The sequence below is a fragment of the Xenopus tropicalis genome, chromosome 5 (genome assembly GCF_000004195.4).
Source record: "Xenopus tropicalis strain Nigerian chromosome 5, UCB_Xtro_10.0, whole genome shotgun sequence".
Classification (NCBI taxonomy): Eukaryota; Metazoa; Chordata; class Amphibia; order Anura; family Pipidae; genus Xenopus; species Xenopus tropicalis.
In genome coordinates this window covers 131,745,968-131,767,512 of record NC_030681.2, presented here as the reverse complement: position 1 = coordinate 131,767,512, position 21,545 = coordinate 131,745,968, and the positions used below count along the sequence as shown (strand labels likewise).

Below are 21,545 nucleotides of genomic sequence, written 5' to 3'. Positions count from 1 at the left end.
CTAGCGATACTCTCTGTACTGATTTCCGGGTTATTAATTAAGCACACAGTACAGAATGAAGCATGAAGGGGGCACAAGTGCTCATATAATGAGAACTAAGGGGAGGTTCTTGCGCCCCCTCACATCTTGCCCCAGACTACAGGCATAACATACAGGATGGTAGGCACAACTCTGTTTAGGAGAAGTTAACAACTATGTCTCTCAACAGGCAAGGTCTGTGGTAGATTGAAAGTGGCTTTTTGTAATAAGGCACCCCTCAACTTTCACCCAACCCTACCTGCTCAGCATTTTTGGGCGCCTATCCTATATGACAGTTCTGGACACTGCTCTTGGAGCAACATGGGCCCTTTCAAGCCTTGTTATTATCCAGAAGTGGCCTAGGGCCTTCTCTAGCCCATGCTACACAGCAGCCTTTGGCATTACTCTAACATAGCTCAAATTACTCAAATTGGCCTTTCCACTGGAAGCATTTCACTCCTTCCAGTTTCTTTTCTTATATGGCTTTAAGTCAGAGTCTTCCTGCATATACCAAAAGCACAAGTAGCAAGTAAACATCCACCCCTAATCCACACCAGTGAAAAATATGCTTTATGTGCAAAAGTGGAACAACCCCTTCAAATTGTAAAGTTATCATTTGGATACACACTGTATATAGACTGAAGTATTTACAGACTGCAGTGTAATCCATCCCAGCAGGCCGGACCAGCACATTGGTGTTACATGTAGGTGAATAACGTCGGAGCACACAATATTTTGCCATATTTGTAAAAAGCTTTATATTTAAAATTTTTCCACAAGCTATCATATAATTTTCATTATAAAAATCAGTATTTCTTCATTAAAATGATTCTGGGTCAGTGTGTACACACTCTATAATGAAGTTATCTTTGGTAAAAGGATTGAATGGTTTGAGCCCAGTAAGTCCCAGGACCGAGCCATAGCTTCTGTACCCCTACCATTACACCTTTAATGCTTGTCTCCCTTCTCTAACTGGTTTCTTTGAAGAACTGTAGCGATATTTGAACTCCATATGAATTCCCCACACAGCAAAGCCAGTGTTTATAATGACAATAATTACAATTACTGTGGAGCCCTGTTCAGGTTCTTGTCTTTGTGCGGTTAATGAATTTACCTCTGCGGGAAGAAGATTTGCTAACAAAGGCAGGGGCATGTAGAGAGGCTCCTAGATGAACACTACATGAATAGCACTCATCATCACACTGTTTGTTGGGGCTCTCGGGTGGCTTGTTTGTGTCAGATATACACAGACTCAATCCATCTGTCAGACATAAAACCGCTGTTCTGTTGCACAACCCTGCGCCCCCACTGATCGAAGCAGGGCGAATGTATTGTCAGGATTGTTTTAAGTGTTCAGAGAGATTTTATATTTACACAATAGGGCTTATTAACTTATGGGTGCAAGTCACTATTTTTTGCAATTTGCACCTTTCTTTCCACACTGTACCAAAGAACTGCAGCTAGCACCATAAAAATAGAAGTGCCTGTGTTTGGCAGGCATGAAGGGCACAGGACACTAGCACTTCAGAGCAAGTTAAGGAGCCGCTGAGGCAGTGTCAGACTGGGGTGTCTGGGGTACACCTGTGCTGCTACCTTAGGGGGCCATAACCCCAGTCATGAACTCTTCCACTGCCCCCACGCACTCCTCATTTTACCTCCTTGTGGCCACAATTAGGGTGGGAGTGCCAAAGTTTCCTGTGGGAGATTGGGCCTGGGTCACCAGGTTTGTTCTGCACCCTTTAGTGCTCTTGCGAGTCCCTGTAAATAACTCACCTCCAATTTGCTCCAAGTTTTTTATTCTTTTGCACATTTGTGCCCTGCCTTTTTAAGAACTGCCACAGGTCTATGCATTCCAAAATGTAGAGCAGATGCCAGTGGATACAATGCTGCCTGCATTTGGCAGAGCTGTATTCATAATGGGGAGACACAGAGGTATCCATATCCTGTCCCCTCCCTATTCTATATTTTGCCCTTCATACCTGCAAGTTAGGGAGAGCTGTGGAACCCTTCCTTTTGGCTACAGGGCGGCATTGTGCCCGCACCCCCTCACTGCATCTAGCGCCAGATTTTTAATCGGTGGGAGGTGAAGAGTGCAGAATGAGCACTAAAACTAAGAAGTAAACACATCATTAGAAATTAAACATTCATTAGTAACAATTTAGAACTGAATACAAGTTAAAAACTGCTGCAATTGGTCATTTTTTTTTTGCAATTTGCATGCCGCGTTTAGCTGTTTGTAAATGGCTGCAGGCCTTTGAATTAAGCATTGACTACCCATTTATGGACTACGTCAGAAAACCATAGAGATGCAACGTATCCAGGATTCGTTTTGGGATTTGACCAAGATTCTGCCTATTCTGCCTATGGGAAATGTCCATCCCATAATTTGGAATTTTCTGGATAATAGATTCCATACCTGTAGGTGGTTTAGCACCTATAGTAACCCAACCTGGCAGTTCCTTGCCAAGTCTTTATATAGTTCCATTATAGGCAGTCCAGCAATAAAAACCATAAATGTAAAAGAAGTGCAATGTGCCTAATCAACTTGTTCCAAAGAGAGTATGGTGTCTCTGTCTCAGTCTCTGGCTTATAGTATTTAATAATACCTAATCAAGGAAGACAGACATTTTAACCATGGATGGAGGGGTTTGTCCAGTGATGCTGGTAAGCTTATCTGCCCCACATCACGAACCTATGGTGAGACGGCTTTGCTACAGAAGAAGAGAATTCAATAGAAGCCTTATTTAAATACATACGTTACACTTTACTGCACATAACAAAAGATCTTTCATTTGATTTAGGCTCGGCCCACTGATCATACTTAATTCTGTATATCTGCTCATCTATTCTCTGTACTTAAATAAAAATTCATAGAAATGGGAGGGACTAAATGCCCCAGAATGCTAATCTGATAAAATAAAGCAGAAACACAATTAAAATATATAATACAATGTTTATTAAAACAAATAATTTAAAATATATAATCTCTTTTTATCCAAAGAAACACTGACAAATGAATAATCACATATACATATATATATTCAATGCCTTGCCACTTGCTACTCTTTTAATGATTAAGGCTGTTTTTGGGACATAATGCCTTCTGCTACATAAATGATCCCTATTAAGTTCTGTAAAAAACAATCCCAACACAAATGTACAGCACAAGCCCCATTCATTGCACTTATGTTGAAAGAGAGGGTATATTTCCACACAAATAATCATTAAATTACAAGTCTCCTAATATAGAAAGACAGTCCCTACATAAAATGTGAAATTCAGAAAATAACAATAAAAAATTTTAAGCAAAAAAACATGAGGCACAAATAGCAGCGCATACCCTAAAGCAGAGGAGACAAGTGTCCAAGCCACTGAGTATGAGTAGAGGTGGCAAGGGCTTGCTTGTGCCAGAAGGGGCTCTTCACTTCCTTAGGGTATGTGTTTATGTATTATGGCATTTCTCAGTATTTTTACCCTTATTATTCAATATCTTGCATAATATTTTGGTCTGGGTTTGGAGAACACTAAGTTTGCCAGACAAGACTCCCTACATGTCACCATCCTGCACCGTTCATGCTACTTAAACTCCAGATGCTGGTGCCTTGGGATCCCGTGGACTCTGCACTCCGGCGCACCGCAGGCTGGGGTTTCCCCTCATTTGTGCTTAAGTGCTCAGTGATTTCTTCCAAGGAAGAAAACTCAGATTCACTCTCATCTGATACCTGCGCAGGACACCATGTTGTTAGTGCACATTGTTTCATACAGTCCTCATATCTGTCTGACAGGATCTAATAACATACTTACGTGCAAATTCCCTGCTGCTTTTGATTTATTGGGTGACTTGATGGGTGCAGATTTCATGATTTCTACTCCTCCCACTGGTTTTACCCTTGGTCTGGACTGCTGCTTTTCTAAGCTTTGTGCCAATGCATGCACACTGGAGCCTAAACATGAATTAAAGTCAATGAGACAAACTAATAAGTACGACATACTATACAAAAAGACAGCTCGTTGGGGAATTACACTCAAATCAGGGTAGTAAAGAGGTAAAACATTACAAAAGCGGGCCCGTAAAGAAACAGTAACCCCATAGAATGAAAGTGTATCAAAATAATGAATATTTTATGTACGATTGCCGTGCACTGGTAAAAGGTGTGTGTTCGATTTAGAAACCCAACTATAGTTTATACAAAGCTGCTGTGTAGCCATTTGAGACAGCCATTCAAATTGGAAAAAAGAAGGCTCAGGTTACATAGCAGATAACAGATTTACTACATAGTTTCCCACTACATTCTACAGAGCTTCTATTATGCTAACTGCACTGCATAATTATTTTTAATTTTATTTCAGTAAATTGATTGTATTTGTATCTATTTTATTGCATTTTCAGTTCAGTGTTGCTATTTGATTGCTTGTGCCCTCTACATGCCACATAGATTTGTACTCCTAAGCATAATGGGTATCAAATTCTTTAGAAGACCCCCTGGAATTTATATTTATGATATTTTATATTTGTATCTAAGGATATGTAGGAATAAGATATAGTAAAATGCAAGCTTTGAGGTGAATTTCAGAAATGTTAGGGTGGATAACATACAAAAACAATTAGGTGGGCAAAAGTGCACAAAAGTTTGGGCATTGGCCTTTAAGAGCCAAGACTGGACCAAATAATGTTCTAGTGGCACTGCCCATGGCACTTTTCTGTTGTAGTCTATAAATTAAATATCTGCCTCCTAGGAACACTGGCTTAAAGTTCAAATAACTGCACACAAAAACTACATTATGATTGACAACTCCTACCTTGGCTTGCCATCCCTGTTGAAAATTTCACAGATCTGGGGCTTGGTTTGCCAGGAGATAACTCTGAATCAGACCACTCATCACTGTCCGCTTCTGTCTGCCTCCTAAGTCGGGAACTCTGTTGTGTTTCCTTTGAGGATTTGTGTGACGGGGTGTGAAAGGGCCCCTGGCCCATCATGGAAGAGTCTTCTTCTGAAGTAAAAGGAGGATTCCTGTTGGAAAAGACAGACATAGGCTGAATCATAAGTTAAGTTGAGTGATTAGTGCTACTTGTGTCTCAGCTGGCTTGAGAGAATGGGACTTATAAGTCTATATGAATAGCTGTGGAACTTGGAAATTATAGCATACAAATACAATTATATGTGTAAAATGATGACCCTGTAGACAATTATTATAATTGATTTATTTTAAGTTTAAAAATTAGAAGGAACAATTCTTGCATTACCTTAATCTGTCCACTGTTACTCTACTATTTATTATGTGCAGTAGCAGCCAGATGTAGTTGGTTGTAGCATGTAGATCAGAGACATTAAACATCTCAAGACTATTTTGGCTTCCTCCCCCCCTAAATTCTTCCATGTGCATATCAGTTATTGCCTAGCCATGACAACCATTTGCCATGGACCCTCTGTACAACTTACTGTATCATCCCTTTTCTCCACTACTTAAGGAGGTTTGTGCACTGATGGTGGATGAAAGAAGGAAGAACTCTGTGGGTAAATAGAAGAGCTATAAGCAGAGAGATGGAGTATAGAGAAGAGAGAATGAATAGTGAGTATTCTAGAGGTTCCTTGGGAAACTGTTGCCATGACTAAGCACTGATTCTGATAAGAGTATACAAGTATTTGGGGGGGGATGTCCTAAGTTGTATTATAAAAACAGATATTATGGGCACATTTTACCATCAGCAGCAGGCTAAAGCAAACAAAGATACTTTATAACATGTCATCATATGCAGGAACTCAGGGAATGGAAAGGTACTTTACATACTATTTACCACACAAGAAACCTGTATTTTGATCAAGATTCTATAACTAAAGGACAACCAAGGATGAGCTAGGAATTGTGGGTATATCTGTGCTGCACAAACATAAATCAGAACATGTGCTGCTGCACAGCAGAATTTATGAACTACAGTATCCCTTTGACTTGTAGTTACATCATAGCTTACAGGCTGCTGATCTGCTGCCAACCTCAGATGGAGAGTAGTGATGTGTGGATCCCATTGAGCCCGTGGTCAGAGGGGTTAGGGTTAAAATTTGGGTGACTATTGCAGGTTCACATTGGGTGCAGGTCAGCCTGGGGAAGTACATTCTTCCTCTGCTCCCAAAGTTTCAGAGTGGAAAGATGCAGGTATGGGTTAGGTGCGGGTCCTACAATGGCAGCATTTTTTAGGGTAGTTTAGGTTTTTCTAGACCTGTGCATAACTAATGGAGAGCTCTCTCTCTCTCTCTCTCTCTCTCTCTCTCTCTCTCTCTCAGAACGTAATGGTTGTAACTCTGTCTCTGACTCTGTCTGATGCCTATTCCCTTCCACCAAATGTATTACACTCCCTATAGATAAAACATAAATAAGGGCATTAGGGAGCCTATAATGTTCTATTTACAAAATGATATATCACCTTGCAGTCCCTGCAGCTGCATTCTGCCTCCCTGTTGCTTTGGTCCTTGGAAATGGAACTGGTGCCCTGTTAGGACTCTGCTGAGAACCAACCATGAGCACATTTCTGCTTCTGGCTTGTGATGTTTCTTCCTCGGATGGGGGCACAATGCGCTGATTACTTGGTTTTTGACCTACAGAATATAAAAGTCAGTATCTTGCATTGGCATTCATTGATCATCGCACAGTAGTCTTAGTTCCATGTTAAATTATTCCCTTCACTCAGACCAACAGTGACCTTCCCAGACAGCCCCTGTAGTAGTATTTAAAAATGAGCTTTGTCCCATAGGTATGGGGGCCCACAGAAAGTTTTGCCACAGTGCTAGACTGGGTGCTAGGGCCCACTAGAGAATCTAATATCCAGGGCCAACTTTTGGAGCAGTTAGTTGAAGAGAATGTTGAATATAAACAGCAGGTTTAGGCCCATTAGCCAAGAGAAGAAGTGATAACATGAAACAAGTTTCTTTAAAGGAGAAAGAAAGGTAAAAACTAAGTAAGCTTTATCAGAAAGGTCTATTTAAATACAGCCAAAAGCACTCACAGAAATGCTGAACTGACTTCTGTCAAAAGATTTCTTGTGTCTGTAATTCATGTGCCAGAGACACGCAGCTCTCTGCTTTCTCCTCTCTCCTGCTCCCAACTCCCTCAAGAATGCTAAGAGCTCACTCCCCCCCCCCTTAGGAATGTGGATCTGAGCCAACCAGCAGAACGCTTCCTCATAGTCCTACTAACTGAGCATGTACACTTGGTCTCAGTCTCTGTGCAGGAGTGAGGCATTATGGGAACTTTCTTTACACAGCTCAGCGGTTTTTCTTCCTGCTTGGCTTCTGATCATCTGAACAGCTGAAATATGGGGAGACTTAAGGGCACTACTGAGACAACTGAAGGTATGCCTGCAGCTTGAGATTAACTCTTTATTAGCTTTTTCTTCTCCTTTAAAAGGACTGTTGCATAATATACATAATGAAAACGTAATTCTACACAAATCTCCAAAATACGTTAATTTAAATATGCTGATGGTTTTAAAGTTATTTGTATGAGCAATGGCAATTCAAAGCGGTATTTTTTTTTATAATCCATTTTCTGTTCACTAGATCTGACTATGTAGCTATGTAGCAGAAGTCAGTTATCCTCCAGGTCTGACAATCATCTGGTTTTAGCTACATTAATTCAGAAGTGCAGAATATATATAGTAAATAATTTACCCCTATTGTAAAATGTAAGGATATTATAAGTCACCGAGGAGGCCTAATATTCTCAAATTTTACTACATGGGGTACATTATTTATTATAATACACAAGTTTCAGTAAATCATGTGACAGAAAAGACATAATTTATTACCAGATATAACGAATGACATTACTAAGCATTATTTATAAGTACAGGTATGGGATCCCATATCCAGAAACCCGTTATCCAAAAAGTTTTGAATTATGGGAAGGCCATCTCCCATAGACTCCATTTTAATCATTTTTCAAAGTTGTAAAAATAATTTACTTTTTCTCTGATTGTCCCAACTAATATATAATTAATTCTAAGAAACGCATTTTCTTTCATCTCCTCCCTTGAGCATTAATAAATCAGCCCCTTAATAGCCATACTTGATAACTGGGAAGACTTGTACTGATTGGTCTCCTCATTCTTCTGCCATTGCTTCACCTTCTGTGTTAATTTTTTAACCATCTTGGCTCTTATTGTTTGGATTTCTGGATGTTTGCGGATTTTCTGCTCCAGCTGGGTCTGCAGGACCGCTATTAAATTCTTGTGTGCAGATGAATTTATTCCCTTGGCACCCTAAAGCAGAAAGGTTTATTGGCAGACCTGACAGAAAATTCTCAGAAAAGAAGACAACTCAAATGTAAGTAACCCCCCCCCCCCATAAATATAAATAACATCAAGGTAGATATACTCTGTATCTTATAAAAAGACATATTGTATTACAAAAGTGTAAAGCTAACTGCAAGGTCCTCCTTTCAAACCACATCTAATGCTCCCCTATGAGCTGCCCCCTTGCTCCATACCTGGGCTGAGAAAGCAGAGTAGTACAGGGCATTGGCATGATTAGATGTTACCGGGCCCTACAGCAAATTCAATTTAGGGCGCCGAAACATTGGTAAGTTGACCTATACTATCAAGATATATTGAAATTGGTCATTAACTAGTGTCTTACTGGGCCCCCCTGCAAACACAGGTCTGCTTTCTCTGTAGTTATGCCCCTGGCACAATGGGGTTTGGAGCTGCTATGTCTGGTCACATGGCATCCAGTGTCCAGGCTCCCAGGCAGTGATTGCAGAGAAGAAGTACACACATTGAAACCTGACTGGGTCCTGGTTCCCACCATACAAATTCCTGGTCAGGGATCAACACAGGGGGCCTGCTCGCTAGACATGAAGTAGCCAAGTATCAATGCCATCAACTCCGCTGTCAATTCTGCATTCTCAGCCCAGGTATAGGGCAAGAGGGCAACAGATTGAGGAGAATTAGATGTGGTTCAGGAGGGGGAATGGAGCTCTATGCACTGGGGCTCAGTTGGGCAAGCACAATTGGTTACTGCCTGATCTATCATGGAACAGGAATAGATCTTTCAAGCTGTCCTGTTTGTGCTAAAATTATATAGGAACTCTTCTCTTTAAACCAAGGATACTTCTTAGATGTTGACATTGTTTACACAGCTATCCCCTTATTTAAGTGCTAAATCCACAGGACATACAGTAGCTGTCCAACATGCCCAACACAGAATATGCAGTGTGTGAGATTTGAAACATTTCTCAGATTCTTCTCCTCAGGCTTTATTACTGGCACCTCAAAGGATTATCTCTCAATATAGTTACTAATTCTGTATTTCTGAGCAACATTTACTTTCACCTGTTGTGCCGGTACTGGCCTTTTGGGTTTTTAAAAATGTATTTATTGTTAAATCATTATAGTAAATAAAGACTCTCTGCACAACTGGGTTGGGGTGTCTCTCATATTAGAATGAAACACACGCTTTTGCAATTATGACTGTTTTACTTGTTATTTATCCAACAAGACTACAATTTTTTTCCATTTATTTCTTGGGATTCTTGTCTCTGTCTAATCCTTGCACTGCAAGACATCCTCTCCCACCTTTTTGACTCCAAGGCTCTCCAGCTTCTCTATCAAAGTCTGCTCCAATATAGGGCGAAACTGTTTGATGAAATCTGGGTTTCTTCGCAAATCGTCTATGGTTTTCAGATTTTGGCTCAGAGAGTAGTCAAGCTCTATAAAACACAGACCAAGAAAGGGAAAGGATGTTGGTTTAAAATATGATACAATTTCCACACTCTGCTGCAGGTATTCATTCAGACGCAAGATAAGATGCACAGCAGTCTTTGTCATCAGCAGGAATTCCACCAGAGTAATCTTTCAAATGATGCAGAACACAGGGAGAGTGCAATAAACAGGGGGATAGTAATAGTTGTAACTTGTGATATTAACTAGCTAGGGATTGGTAAAGAGAACCATCTACTACATACCATCCTCAGATGCTTCATCTTTAATTGCTCCAGCGGGTAAAACGACTTGTGCCACTTGTGGAACTGAAATAGAAAGATATATAAGAAAATAGATATTTTATTCATTCATTTGTAGCAAATGCAAAAAGACAAAATACAGTTTTCAGGTCGTTAGGTGACTAGTCTGACTCATTACGGAATCCTTATTTATATCCTTTATTTATCCTGCTATACTTCCAAGAATATCTAAGTCAGATACTTTGCCCACTTCTTGGCCACTCCCCCACTGATGCACACCTGCTCAAAATCACAGCCACATAATTTAATCTTAATACATTTTGATAGAAAATCTCCAAAATAATTTCTTCCTTCAGTAACATAAAAGCTGGCACAGGAAGTTTTGAGCGCGTGGGAGGAAGGTAAGGGGGTCACTTGACAGAGGATCACTCCTTCTTCCTGTTCCAAAATAGCAACGACTGGCTGGGGGGCACCTCTGTTGCCACAGGGACATCTTTTTAGAGGCAGGGACACTTGCTGGGGATAGAGAACTTGAAATGAGGTCAGTCCTCCTGAAACAGGGACTGATGGTAACCTTAAAGTAACCATTCTTCTTAAATCTCCCCCTAACTGCCCTTCAAAAAACAGGAGGACCAGCTACAACATATAACTTTAAAACCACTGGAAAAGTTTAAATAATGTATAATGGAAAGTTGCTTGGAATAGTTTTTAAATGAAGATTTTAGAAATGAAAATCTGACTTACATAATACCCTTATGAAAGTGCTCAGGTTTATCATAATAAAAAAAACAACCTAAAATAGTACAGTTTTACCCTGTGCCATTTCATTGCCTTTTTTATAAGGGTTCTATTTTCTGTGGCTTGGTCATAGGTGCTTCTTTCCCCTTATTTCTTGGAAAGGACAAGGGGTCATTTATTATGACCCCAGATGCAAGTGTTAGGGCAAAAGCGTGTCCCTTAGTGCTCATTCTGTGTCCGGTGTACACAGAGAAGAAGGGGCACAAGTGTGCAAACAACATTGCAGTTTGTGCCCGTTTTTTGCACTTGGCATCCTGCCCTGCATGCTAAATACAGCCCCTACCATATGCCATGGAGTAAGAAGGTATCAGGTTTTAGAGTTTAACCACAGTAGGCAGGCAGGGCTGACAACAAGCTGTGTCAGTCTAAGGCTACTCCGGCTGTAAATATAATGTGGCAGAAGCAGACTTTGCCTTCCACTTCCCTAAACTGATTATTTTGGCTTAAGAAACTCCAAATTGATCTCTGTAATTAAACAGAGTTGTATCAGATGAGGAGCAGCATCACTATAAAAATTAGACAGAAGGATCTGTATGTTGCAAGCCTTTGGGCTCAGTAAAGTTTACAGTGAACAATGAGACTAAACAGATAATTATCACTATCACAATGCTGTGCAATTATCTATAGTCCAAAGCAAAACTAAGCCTTCTCACCTTCTCTGCTTCTTGATAGATCCTCAATCTGTGAAACAGAACAAAAATAAAATGATCATTCACACAACTAAAAAAAGCAGTAGAGAGGGATTTCAACAGCAAAAATATCTAAAATGATTGTGCCTTTTTTAAAAATCAATATTTATGGAAAATGTTATTTTTTTTTTTATACTCTTTGTTTGTGAACACAAAGTTAATTGTTCTATCGACATACAGCTAATAGTAATGTATGGGCAAATTTTTCCTTTCTAATTTATCTTTTTTTCTAATAATGTTATTCCTTTTTCTTTTCCATACTTTTGGTAAGCCAGATAAGTTCTGGGAATGGAAGGAGCGAGAGTAGGAAAGTCCATTCCATACTCTGTTTAATATTTTCAGTTGGCCAGCTGTAGGGAGCTGCCTGATTAGGCTGCAGGTGAGCAGCAAATAAAAGGGCTGTGGGATTACATAGTAGTTGGGTGTTGAGTAGAGTTAGTTGGGGGTTGGTGTAGACTCAGAGAGAGGGGTTCACTCTCAGAGTGGGGCACAGGGAAGGAAGGTTGCCTGCCTGTGTTAGGAACTCCCAGAAGAGCTGGGGGTACCGCCTGCCACTGCAAGGAGCAGAGGGAGTGGCAACCAAGTAAGGATTTACCCAGAGAAGTGTTGAAGTCACAGAGAAAGGTCTCTTAGAGCAGGGCACAGGGCAGGAAGGTTGCTGGACTGTGTGAGGAACTCCCAGAGGGGCTGGGGGTGCTGCCTGCCACTGCAAGGATTAGAGGGAACCGTGACCACATATTTGAGTGCCAGAACATTGGCCTAAGAGTGCTAGAAGCTGGGGAGCTGGTATCCCAGGAGGGGAGAGAAAGCAGGGCTGAGTGCATAGCCCAGAGTGTTCACAAGTGTGAGAGTCACCGTGGATGCGTGAAGGTCATTAGGGATGGTGAGAAGCCCCGGGAAAAGGTTCCAAGAGTGTGAGAGTTACCCTGGAAGGTGAGAATTACACTGGGAGGTGACAAATCATAAACATGTTTGATGAACTATTTGCTGATGGACTGTGAACTGTTATGTTTATGTTGGGAGGAATGTGCCCCAAATAAATTTATGTTTTTAAGAGAAAACCGTAATGTAATGTGGTGTCCCTGTCTCTTATGCTCCTGATCCTCTGCATACCTGCCTACCATAGCCAATTCCCCCAAAAATTATGTCACAGAGTTTATATTTTGTCACAGTTTATAGACTTGAATTTTACCACTTAAAGACTTGCTGTTGTATATACGGACAATACACAAAAAAGTTGTATATAATGCAAATATGTTGGGAGGTGGATATGTGATTAAAATGAAGTCCCCATGTCATTTCATTTGTTGTACCTTAAATATGTAAACTGTTTTGTACACTTGAAAAAGAGCCGATAGGCTTGAAACATGTAGTGTGTAAAATAAACACTTTTTGAGCAGTTGATCCTGCCTTCTAGCCCTATTCTTGTATTTTCTAAATTTCCTTGTTGGCTTGCACCTGTTGTTGAGGTGACTACAAGGATCTGGATGCAAAATGTAGCTTTTCATTCAAGGATAACAGCCTTCAAATCTCCTTAACTTGAAAAACCAAACCAGTGGACACCTGGCCAGTATTTCACCAGCCTAACCAGTAACATATCAGCCAGGGCCGGGGCTGGCATTACAAATTTACTGGCAATAATAATTTGTAAAAACTTCCCCCACAATCTCACTCTGATGTCATGGACCTGCCCCCTCGTGGTTCCCCCCCATCCCCTGGCCAGTAAGAACATTGACGAAAGGTGGCAACCCTATTGGTACTCCAGGAAGCACCCACACTCAGAGCGAGGTACAGGTCTTTGTAGTCAATTCTAGTGCAAAGTGCTTCACCGTAGGGTGCAACCAGCAGGGCAAAGTGCAAAAAACAACTTCAGTGCACCAACTGCTTGGCTGCCACACAGTTATATTGTTATTAACTTGGATGCTTAAGTGACATGTATTGGTCTTTAAGGAAATGTGGTGATATTGGATATGTGCCCACTTGTTTATTTAAGTATGCCTTCCTCCCTCTTTGACTCAGTGCCTGCGCAATTGTTTGTGCATTTGCAGCATCATGCGAAATCAAAATCAACAGCAACTACTGACGAGAAGTCAGGCCATGCCTCTCAGAAGGGCAAGAGCAGTACAAGACTGATACACTCTGAGAAATCAAGAGGCCTGAGTTATGTACCACTGCCATCTAAAGAATAAAGATTACATTTCTAATTGTAGAGTGATAGCAAAACCTCTTACTTACAGTTAGTTCATAGTTTTGAATCAGCTTGTTCTTCTCCTTTATTTGAGATTTAAGAGATTGCATTTGTTTAGTGACCTGTTGGTCTACGGCTTGTTGGTCTCTTGTCATTGAAGCTTTCAGTCTCTCGTTCTCGTACTGAAGCTGAAGAGGAGAAAGAATTGAGAATACATAAATAATATATATACACAGCACTGCAGAATATGTTGGCGCTTTATAAATAAATGTTAATATTAATAATAATATGGTGGTAGTGTCTGTCTTGCAAGGCCTGCTAGAGCTGTTAGCCTGTTCTTCAGAGTTCCAATAAAGACCCACAGTCCTAAACATTTGGCTGTGGAATGTCTGTCAGGCCCAGATTGGAAATCTGTGGGTTCTGCCAAATGCCAGAGGGGCTACCATAAGATGCCATAGACCAGTGGTTCTCAACCTTCCTAATGCTGTGACCCTTTAATACAGTCCCTCATGTTGTGGTGACCCCCAACCATAAAATTATTTCTAAGACCATCGGAAATATGTGTTTTCCGATGGTCTTAGGCGACCCCCGTGAAAAGGGGTCCCGACCCACAGGTTGAGAACCACTGCCATAGACAGTCACTATTTATTGGGCTGGTGGGGGCTGTTTTGGCCTCTGTGTACTTGAAATGCCAGGGCCTATTTTGAATTCCAGACCTAGGGGCACATTTACTAATCCACGAATCCGAACCCCGAATGGGAAAAAAACGGATTGGAAACGAACATTTTGCGTTTTTTTTTTGTCGCCGTCGCGACTTTTTCGTATTGAGCGCTCGTACACGGCGGGCAAACCTTTGCGACTTTGCATGATTTTGGAAGACTCCCATAGGACTCAATAGCACCCTGCAGCTCCAACCCGGCCCAAGGAAAGTCTCCCATAGGGCTCATTGGCACTCTGCAGCTCCAACCCGGCCCAAGGAAAGTCTCCCATAGGGCTCAATGGCACTCTGCAGCTCCAACCCGGCCCAAGGAAAGTCTCCCATAGGGCTCAATGGCACTCTGCAGCTCCAACCTGGCCCAAGGAAAGTCACGATACTGAAGCTTGAATGAATCCGAAACTTTTGTACTCGGTGCGACAGTACGATTATTACGCGATGGCAAAAATACCAATCATAACAAAAAAAACGCATTTGGACGCTTTTCGGACGTTCGTGGATTAGTAAATGTGCCCCCTAGTGTTGGTGACTACACACCTATGACTTACACACAGTTACTTCATTCAAGCACAGGTCCTTACGGTGCATTCATGAAGCATTTTGTATGGGCATATAACTTTATTGAGAAATCAGAGGGAGCCAGAAGTTATTATTAGTAATATTAATAGAGAATTGTCCAGTGCATGGGCCCCCTGGGTACAATATTGCGCCACTTGGTTCTCTTGCTCTATATAACTTTATTATTATAATTTATTTCTATAGCTACAACATATTTGGCAGTTTTTACAGAGAATAGATATGACCCAAATGCACACAAATAAATTAAAGGGACAGTATACACCCAAAAACACCTTTGCTAAAATGAACACAATAAATAGGAATTGTGTTGAAATTAAATTTTGCCTATTGTTTTTAATAATTAATTGCCATCATAAAGCCATCATAAAGCACTGACATAAAGTTTGGACTATGTTCACTAAACTCTCATCAAACCTGCTTTATAAACAGGGCAATTTGTTTAGAGTAATTTCAAGCTTTGAACAAACAATCCCTTCTCAGAGCAGCAACTTATTATCAGGGGCTTCTCAGTGGACTAGTAATTAGTTTTATTAGATCCTTTGAAGTTCTGCAGGATCAGAAAGTAACAAGAAGTACTAACATTAAACTGGATTCATACTCTAGTTTAGTGCCAGAAATAACAGAAACCATGGGTATTTCTTACTAAAATAATAGTCAAAAAGTATGTACAGCAAAAACTCTATTCGTTTAGCTCATGTTAAAAAGGGGTGCATACTATACCTTTAAGAAACACTTGCATTGCATGTGATTTGCCACAAAGGAGGCTAATTTGTGTCCATATGGGTACACAAGTTGTACAAGTACTGTACTGTGTAAATGAGCCCTATATTGTTTACCTCTTGCTTTTCTACACCATGGTCCCTCTGGACCTCCTTCAACTTCTTTTTCCATCCTGATTGCTGAAATGAAATGAAATATCAGCACAGGGAACTGCATGAACAGCATGATGGGAACACAGATTGGCTTGAGAAGTAGAGGGAAGAGAACTTTTGGAGCAATGTTCACCTGTTGCTCCAATTCTTCCTTTAGGTTTCTCATTCCTTGCTGCAACCTCTTTAGCTCAAGTCGCTCTTCTTCGTCTGCAAGGTTACCAAGACTGGGCACCATGGAATTCTTACTCTCCAGGTTATGAAATCTCTAAAGTTTTTAAAAAAAGAGAAAGAATCCAAATCAACTACAAAGGAGTCATCAGTAGCCTCATCTACCATTTGTGAAGCCTTACTTAATGTTTGGGTGCAATTACTATTCATCTATGGATATTAAATTAAACAATTGGCTCTTTAAATATGTTACTGGTCTTTTAACATTTATGTATATATTATAAACTGATCTTATCTCTTTATTTTATTTGATATGTTTACTTTCACTTTCATTTAACAAATATTGTATATTTCAAAGAAAAAAGGGTTTCAAAAATTAAAGGTTGGCTCAACTCTTACCACAATTCTGCAATACACAGATAAAAATACACTTTGTTGGAAAATACATTGCCAATGCCAGTTCGAAAAGACTCACGCTTTCATAAGTTGAGTTTTTTAGGGTGACCTCCTGAAGCTGAGAGTGGAATTGCTGCATGATTTTATCCATCTCGTCTTGGCGTTTGGATCTCTCCTCCTCTCTCCATCGCTCAAAGTCTCTCTTTAGAGTTTCTTCCCGATGTCGTGCTTCTTCCGCCTCCTAGTGTAAGCACAAAGGATTTGTTTTCCTTTAAAATTATACTACAAAAGAATACATTTCCTATTATAGATTTATGGTATTGCTCATTACAAGTTATAAGAAAACCTAGAGAACTGTCCGTGATATAGATATCTGAATAAGAATAGGAGAGGCCTGGTTAGAAAGAAAAGTAATAAAATATAACAATAATAGTAAAATTGTAGCCTCACAGAGCAATAGTTATTTTTGGCTTCTGTGGTCAGTGACCAACATTTAAAAGCTGGAGAGAGTTGGAATAGGAAAGCAAATATTTCAAAAACTATAAAAAAAAAAAAAAAAAAAAATGACGACCAATTGAAAAGTTGCTCAGTTGCTCAGTTGCTCATTCTATAACTTACTAAAACTTAATTAGAAGGTGAACCACCCATTGTACCATAGTCTCTGGACTGCTAGGCCCATCTCTGTCTAGGTTTTTGTAATGATTACAAGTTCCATGTACAAACCGGATTCCAAAAAAGTTGGGACACTAAACAAATTGTGAATAAAAACTGAATGCAATGATGTGGAGGTGCCAACTTGTAATATTTTATTCAGAATAGAACATAAATCACGGAACAAAAGTTTAAACTGAGAAAATGTACCATTTTAAGGGAAAAATATGTTGATTCAGAATTTCATGGTGTCAACAAATCCCAAAAAAGTTGGGACAAGGCCATTTTCACCACTGTGTGGCATCTCCCCTTCTTCTAACAACACTCAACAGACGTCTGGGGACCGAGGAGACCAGTTTCTCAAGTTTAGGAATAGGAATGCTCTCCTATTCTTGTCTAATACAGGCCTCTAACTGTTCAATCGTCTTGGGCCTTCTTTGTCTCACCTTCCTCTTTATGATGCGCCAAATGTTCTCTATAGGTGAAAGATCTGGACTGCAGACTGGCCATTTCAGTACCCGGATCCTTCTCCTACGCAGCCATGATGTTGTGATTGATGCAGAATGTGGTCTGGCATTATCTTGTTGAAAAATGCAGGGTCTTCCCTGAAAGAGATGACGTCTGGATGGGAGCATATGTTGTTCTAGAACCTGAATATATTTTTCTGCATTGATGCTGCCTTTCCAGACATGCAAGCTGCCCATGCCTCATGCACTCATGCAACCCCATACCATTAGAGATGCAGGCTTCTGAACTGAGCGTTGATAACAACTTGGGTTGTCCTTGTCCTCTTTGGTCCGGATGACATGGCGTCCCAGATTTCCAAAAAGAACTTTGAATCGTGACTCGTCTGACCACAGAACAGTCTTCCATTTTGCCACACTCCATTTTAAATGATCCCTGGCCCAGTGAAAACGCCTGAGCTTGTGGATCTTGCTTAGAAATGGCTTCTTCTTTGCACTGTAAAGTTTCAGCTGGCAACGGCGGATGGCACGGTGGATTGTGTTCACTGACAATGGTTTCTGGAAGTATTCCTGAGCCCATTCTGTGATTTCCTTTACAGTAGCATTCCTGTTTGTGGTGCAGTGTCGTTTAAGGGCCCGGAGATCACGGGCATCCAGTATGGTTTTACGGTCTTGACCCTTACGCACAGAGATTGTTCCAGATTCTCTGAATATTCGGATGATGTTATGCATAGTTGATGATGATAGATGCAAAATCTTTGCAATTTTTCGCTGGGTAACACCTTTCTGATATTGCTCCACTATCTGGGCAACATTGTGGGAATTGGTGATCCTCTACCCATCTTGGCTTCTGAGAGACACTGCAACTCTGAGAAGCTCTTTTTATACAAGAACATGTTGGATACCAGGTTTTGAAGTATTTGTTAACAATAAAAGTGACTTTACTAGAGGTTTTCACATTTCGCAGACCAGTTACTCAGTTTTGACTCACGATACTCACCTGTAGCCTTTTCTTATGCTCCATCTCCCGTTCTTCCTCAAGAATAGCCTGAGTCTTCAGCAGTTTTGATTTCAGTTCCTCAATGCCATCTTCCATTTGCTCCACCTGCTTCTTCTTTTGTCTCTCTAAGAAAAGATATAGAAACCCAACACATTTATAGAGCCCAGTGCAAGGGTATATTTGCAGGTTTTGTTTCTAGGGCAGATTAGATATCCAGCTATCAAAGAAGGTTCTCCAGGCATCATATATGGAAGAACATTAATGTAGATAAATTCATGGAAACGTGGGATTTCCACAAACAAGTATCCTTTGTTGATCTGCAGACACTCTCAGCCTTCAAGTTATATAATGTTATGAAAGCTGTAATCACTACTGGTGGACAGCATTATATAAGAACTTTACTGTGAAGTTCAATAGCAAAACTCCTCATAATTGACACCCACTTCCAGAAAATATTTTACATTTATTTTATCTATTTTTGTGACTACCTAATTTTGGGGAAATTGACCCACTATTCTTTTTCTGCTGGAGGCTAGTAAGGACCCTCACACTCTTTTGTATATAGCTACGGTGTAACAAACACAGCAGCTCATTCTGATATTTCTGTTTAGAAGTTAGGACCCCTTTAGTACATGATGCTCCAAAGAGGATTCAACATACCAATTTCTGTTATTTCAGGGTGTCTGCGCTGGATGTGTCCCTGAAGGTAGGAATAGTTCATGAAGGCTTTATCACAGAGCTGGCACTGCAAACAGAAGTGAAAAGGAACATTCCTGAAATTCATGCATAACACTTGGCGCCCCCACCCCCCAAAAAGAAGCCCCAATGCACTTAAAAGAAACCCCCATACTATAGACTTTTAAACCCAAGTGGATCCAGAAGAAGCGTATGAAATGCAAGCAATAACTCATACTAAGAGGTGCCAGAGGGATGTATATTGAAACGTCTGCAGTTACAGAGTCCTAAGTGGTGGGAGGAAAGTTCACCAGATGATGTCCTGGGATCCCCCTGAGGATGTCTTGGGGTTCCAAATGATTTCCAAAATAAAACTGCATAATACTATATACAGTGAAATCTCAATTTTAAATACCCTGATCTTAAGTTTTCCACAGCATTTTGCGGTCCCACTAGTTTATAATGCATTTCACAATGGGTGTTTTTCCTCAATTTTACATAATGTTTTCCTGGATTTTAATCCAAAACCTTGTCATGGTTCTGTCTGTATATAGTCAATTCCAATGAGTCTGCACCTTATACAATTATGCACAAATGACTTACTGCTTTAGGATGTGCCTCTGCCTGTCAGCAGTCTTGCACTGGCCCCGTCCTGCACTCATAGGGGCTGATTTACTTACCCACGAACGGGTCGAAATGAGTCCGATTGCGTTTTTTTCGTAATGATCGGTATTTTGCGATTTTTTCGTATTTTTTGCGATTTTTTCGGCTTCTTTACGAATTTTTCGTTACCAATACGATTTTTGCGTAAAAACGCGAGTTTTTCGTAGCCATTACGAAAGTTGCGTAAAATCTGGCGATTTTTCGTAGCGTTAAAACTTGCGCAAAAAGTTGCGCTTTTTTCGTAGCGTTAAAACTTACGCGAAACTTTGCACCTTTTAAGTTTTAACGCTACGAAAAATGCGCAACTTTTCGCGTAAGTTTTAACACTACGAAAAAAGCGCAACTTTTTACGCAACTTTCGTAATGGCTACGAAAAACTCGCGTTTTTACGCAAAAATCGTATTGGTAACGAAAAATTCGTAAAGAAGCCGAAAAAAACGCAACAAATACGAAAAAGTCGCAAAATGTTCGTTTTCAAGTCGGAACTTTTCCAATTCGGGTAGGATTCGTGGGTTAGTAAATCAGCCCCATAGTGTAACATTAATGCTGCACTGCTTAACCCTAGTTTAAATATTTAATTTAAAATTAAAACAGACTCCTGTGCTTATATCTTTTGAGTACTTGAAGAATGAGTTGCTTTGTCACATTTCCAAGATTTTCCACAATTTTTTCCTGGTCTCCTGAAAAACGTAGTATGGGGGTTCCACTGTATGTGGGACACTACTCAAAAGAAAAAAGCCTGTCAGATTCATTGCATAGACTCACCTTATGATAGTTGTTAGCTCCAGCCTGTAGTAGCATTTGTTGAGTAGCAATCATCTTTTTTCTTCTCTTGCTTTCCTCCTTGACTTTTTTCATCTCCTCAGCCTGTTTGGCCAGCTCATCCTTGGTGCGCTCATGTTCAGCCTCTGCCTCGCCCAATCTCTCCTCTAGCTGGGCCTCCCTGCTGTGTATGTGCTCTTGGCAATACAGTAGGTATTCAATGATCATTTGTGCCATCTTAAGAACCTTTAGGAGCACAGGGTCGACCGGCTGCTGACAGTAGGGGCACTTCTCCCCTTCTAGATTGCAGAAGGTTATGGAGTTAATGCTCTCCTGAAGCGTGTTTATGTCTACCTCTCGTGTGATTCTTTCAGTGTCAATGGCACTGAACCGCCTCCAGTCGATGCCATCTCTGCGCGGCTGAAATCTAAAGGTTGGCATAGCAGTGCTTTGCAGTGTTGCAACCACATAGGGAAGCGATGAATACTGTACAGGGGAAGAGTGGTATCCGGGCATCTTCAGTGAACGTGTGCTGAATGATAGAGATGGCAATGGATAGTAAATGTTCTGGAACAACGGCTGCAAGAGATATATCAGAGTGTTAATTGCACTTAGTTGCACTGTATTAATGCTGCTAACTAGATAATACAATGCACAAAACATACTAGTCCTACCATTTAAGAGTGTGGGCTGGGTGTCTCAGTGGATCTCCCTGCAAGTACTTGCAAGGGGAGTGTACATTGTATAAGATCAGGTTGCTCTCTTTTCCCTTAATGCTTGCAGAGTTTTCAGTGGCTGACAAATGCAGAACTTAGGAAAAATCAGTGGCGCTATAAGTTTTGAACCACAGAAAAGCTTCATATTTGTTGCTTTTGGAGGCTCCAATGAAAAGAAAGAATCAGATGTAAGATGTTTTTCTTTTTGATAATTTTCTGCAATCCAGAGCACCACTG

General features: G+C 40.5%; 1 protein-coding gene across 4 annotated transcripts in view; it reads right to left on the bottom strand.

The window, feature by feature from the left end:
- Window positions 1–2,951: 2,951 nt before the first annotated feature.
- dzip1l (DAZ interacting zinc finger protein 1-like) overlaps window positions 2,952–21,545 on the bottom strand; it is a 29,204-nt gene continuing 10,610 nt past the window's right edge. For 2 of the 4 annotated variants that reach the window (XM_018093952.1, XM_012970582.1), the window contains exons 2-16: window positions 20,596–21,171; window positions 19,153–19,237; window positions 18,493–18,617; window positions 16,457–16,618; window positions 15,947–16,078; window positions 15,778–15,840; window positions 13,695–13,835; window positions 11,424–11,451; window positions 9,976–10,038; window positions 9,587–9,720; window positions 8,080–8,272; window positions 6,440–6,611; window positions 4,819–5,030; window positions 3,823–3,962; window positions 2,952–3,740 (exon numbers count right to left, since the gene is read on the bottom strand). In XM_018093952.1, the coding sequence (XP_017949441.1) occupies window positions 3,573–3,740; window positions 3,823–3,962; window positions 4,819–5,030; window positions 6,440–6,611; window positions 8,080–8,272; window positions 9,587–9,720; window positions 9,976–10,038; window positions 11,424–11,451; window positions 13,695–13,835; window positions 15,778–15,840; window positions 15,947–16,078; window positions 16,457–16,618; window positions 18,493–18,617; window positions 19,153–19,237; window positions 20,596–21,108 (2,331 nt within the window). In that variant the 5' untranslated portion in view covers window positions 21,109–21,171 and the 3' untranslated portion in view covers window positions 2,952–3,572. 4 annotated transcript variants of the gene reach the window in all.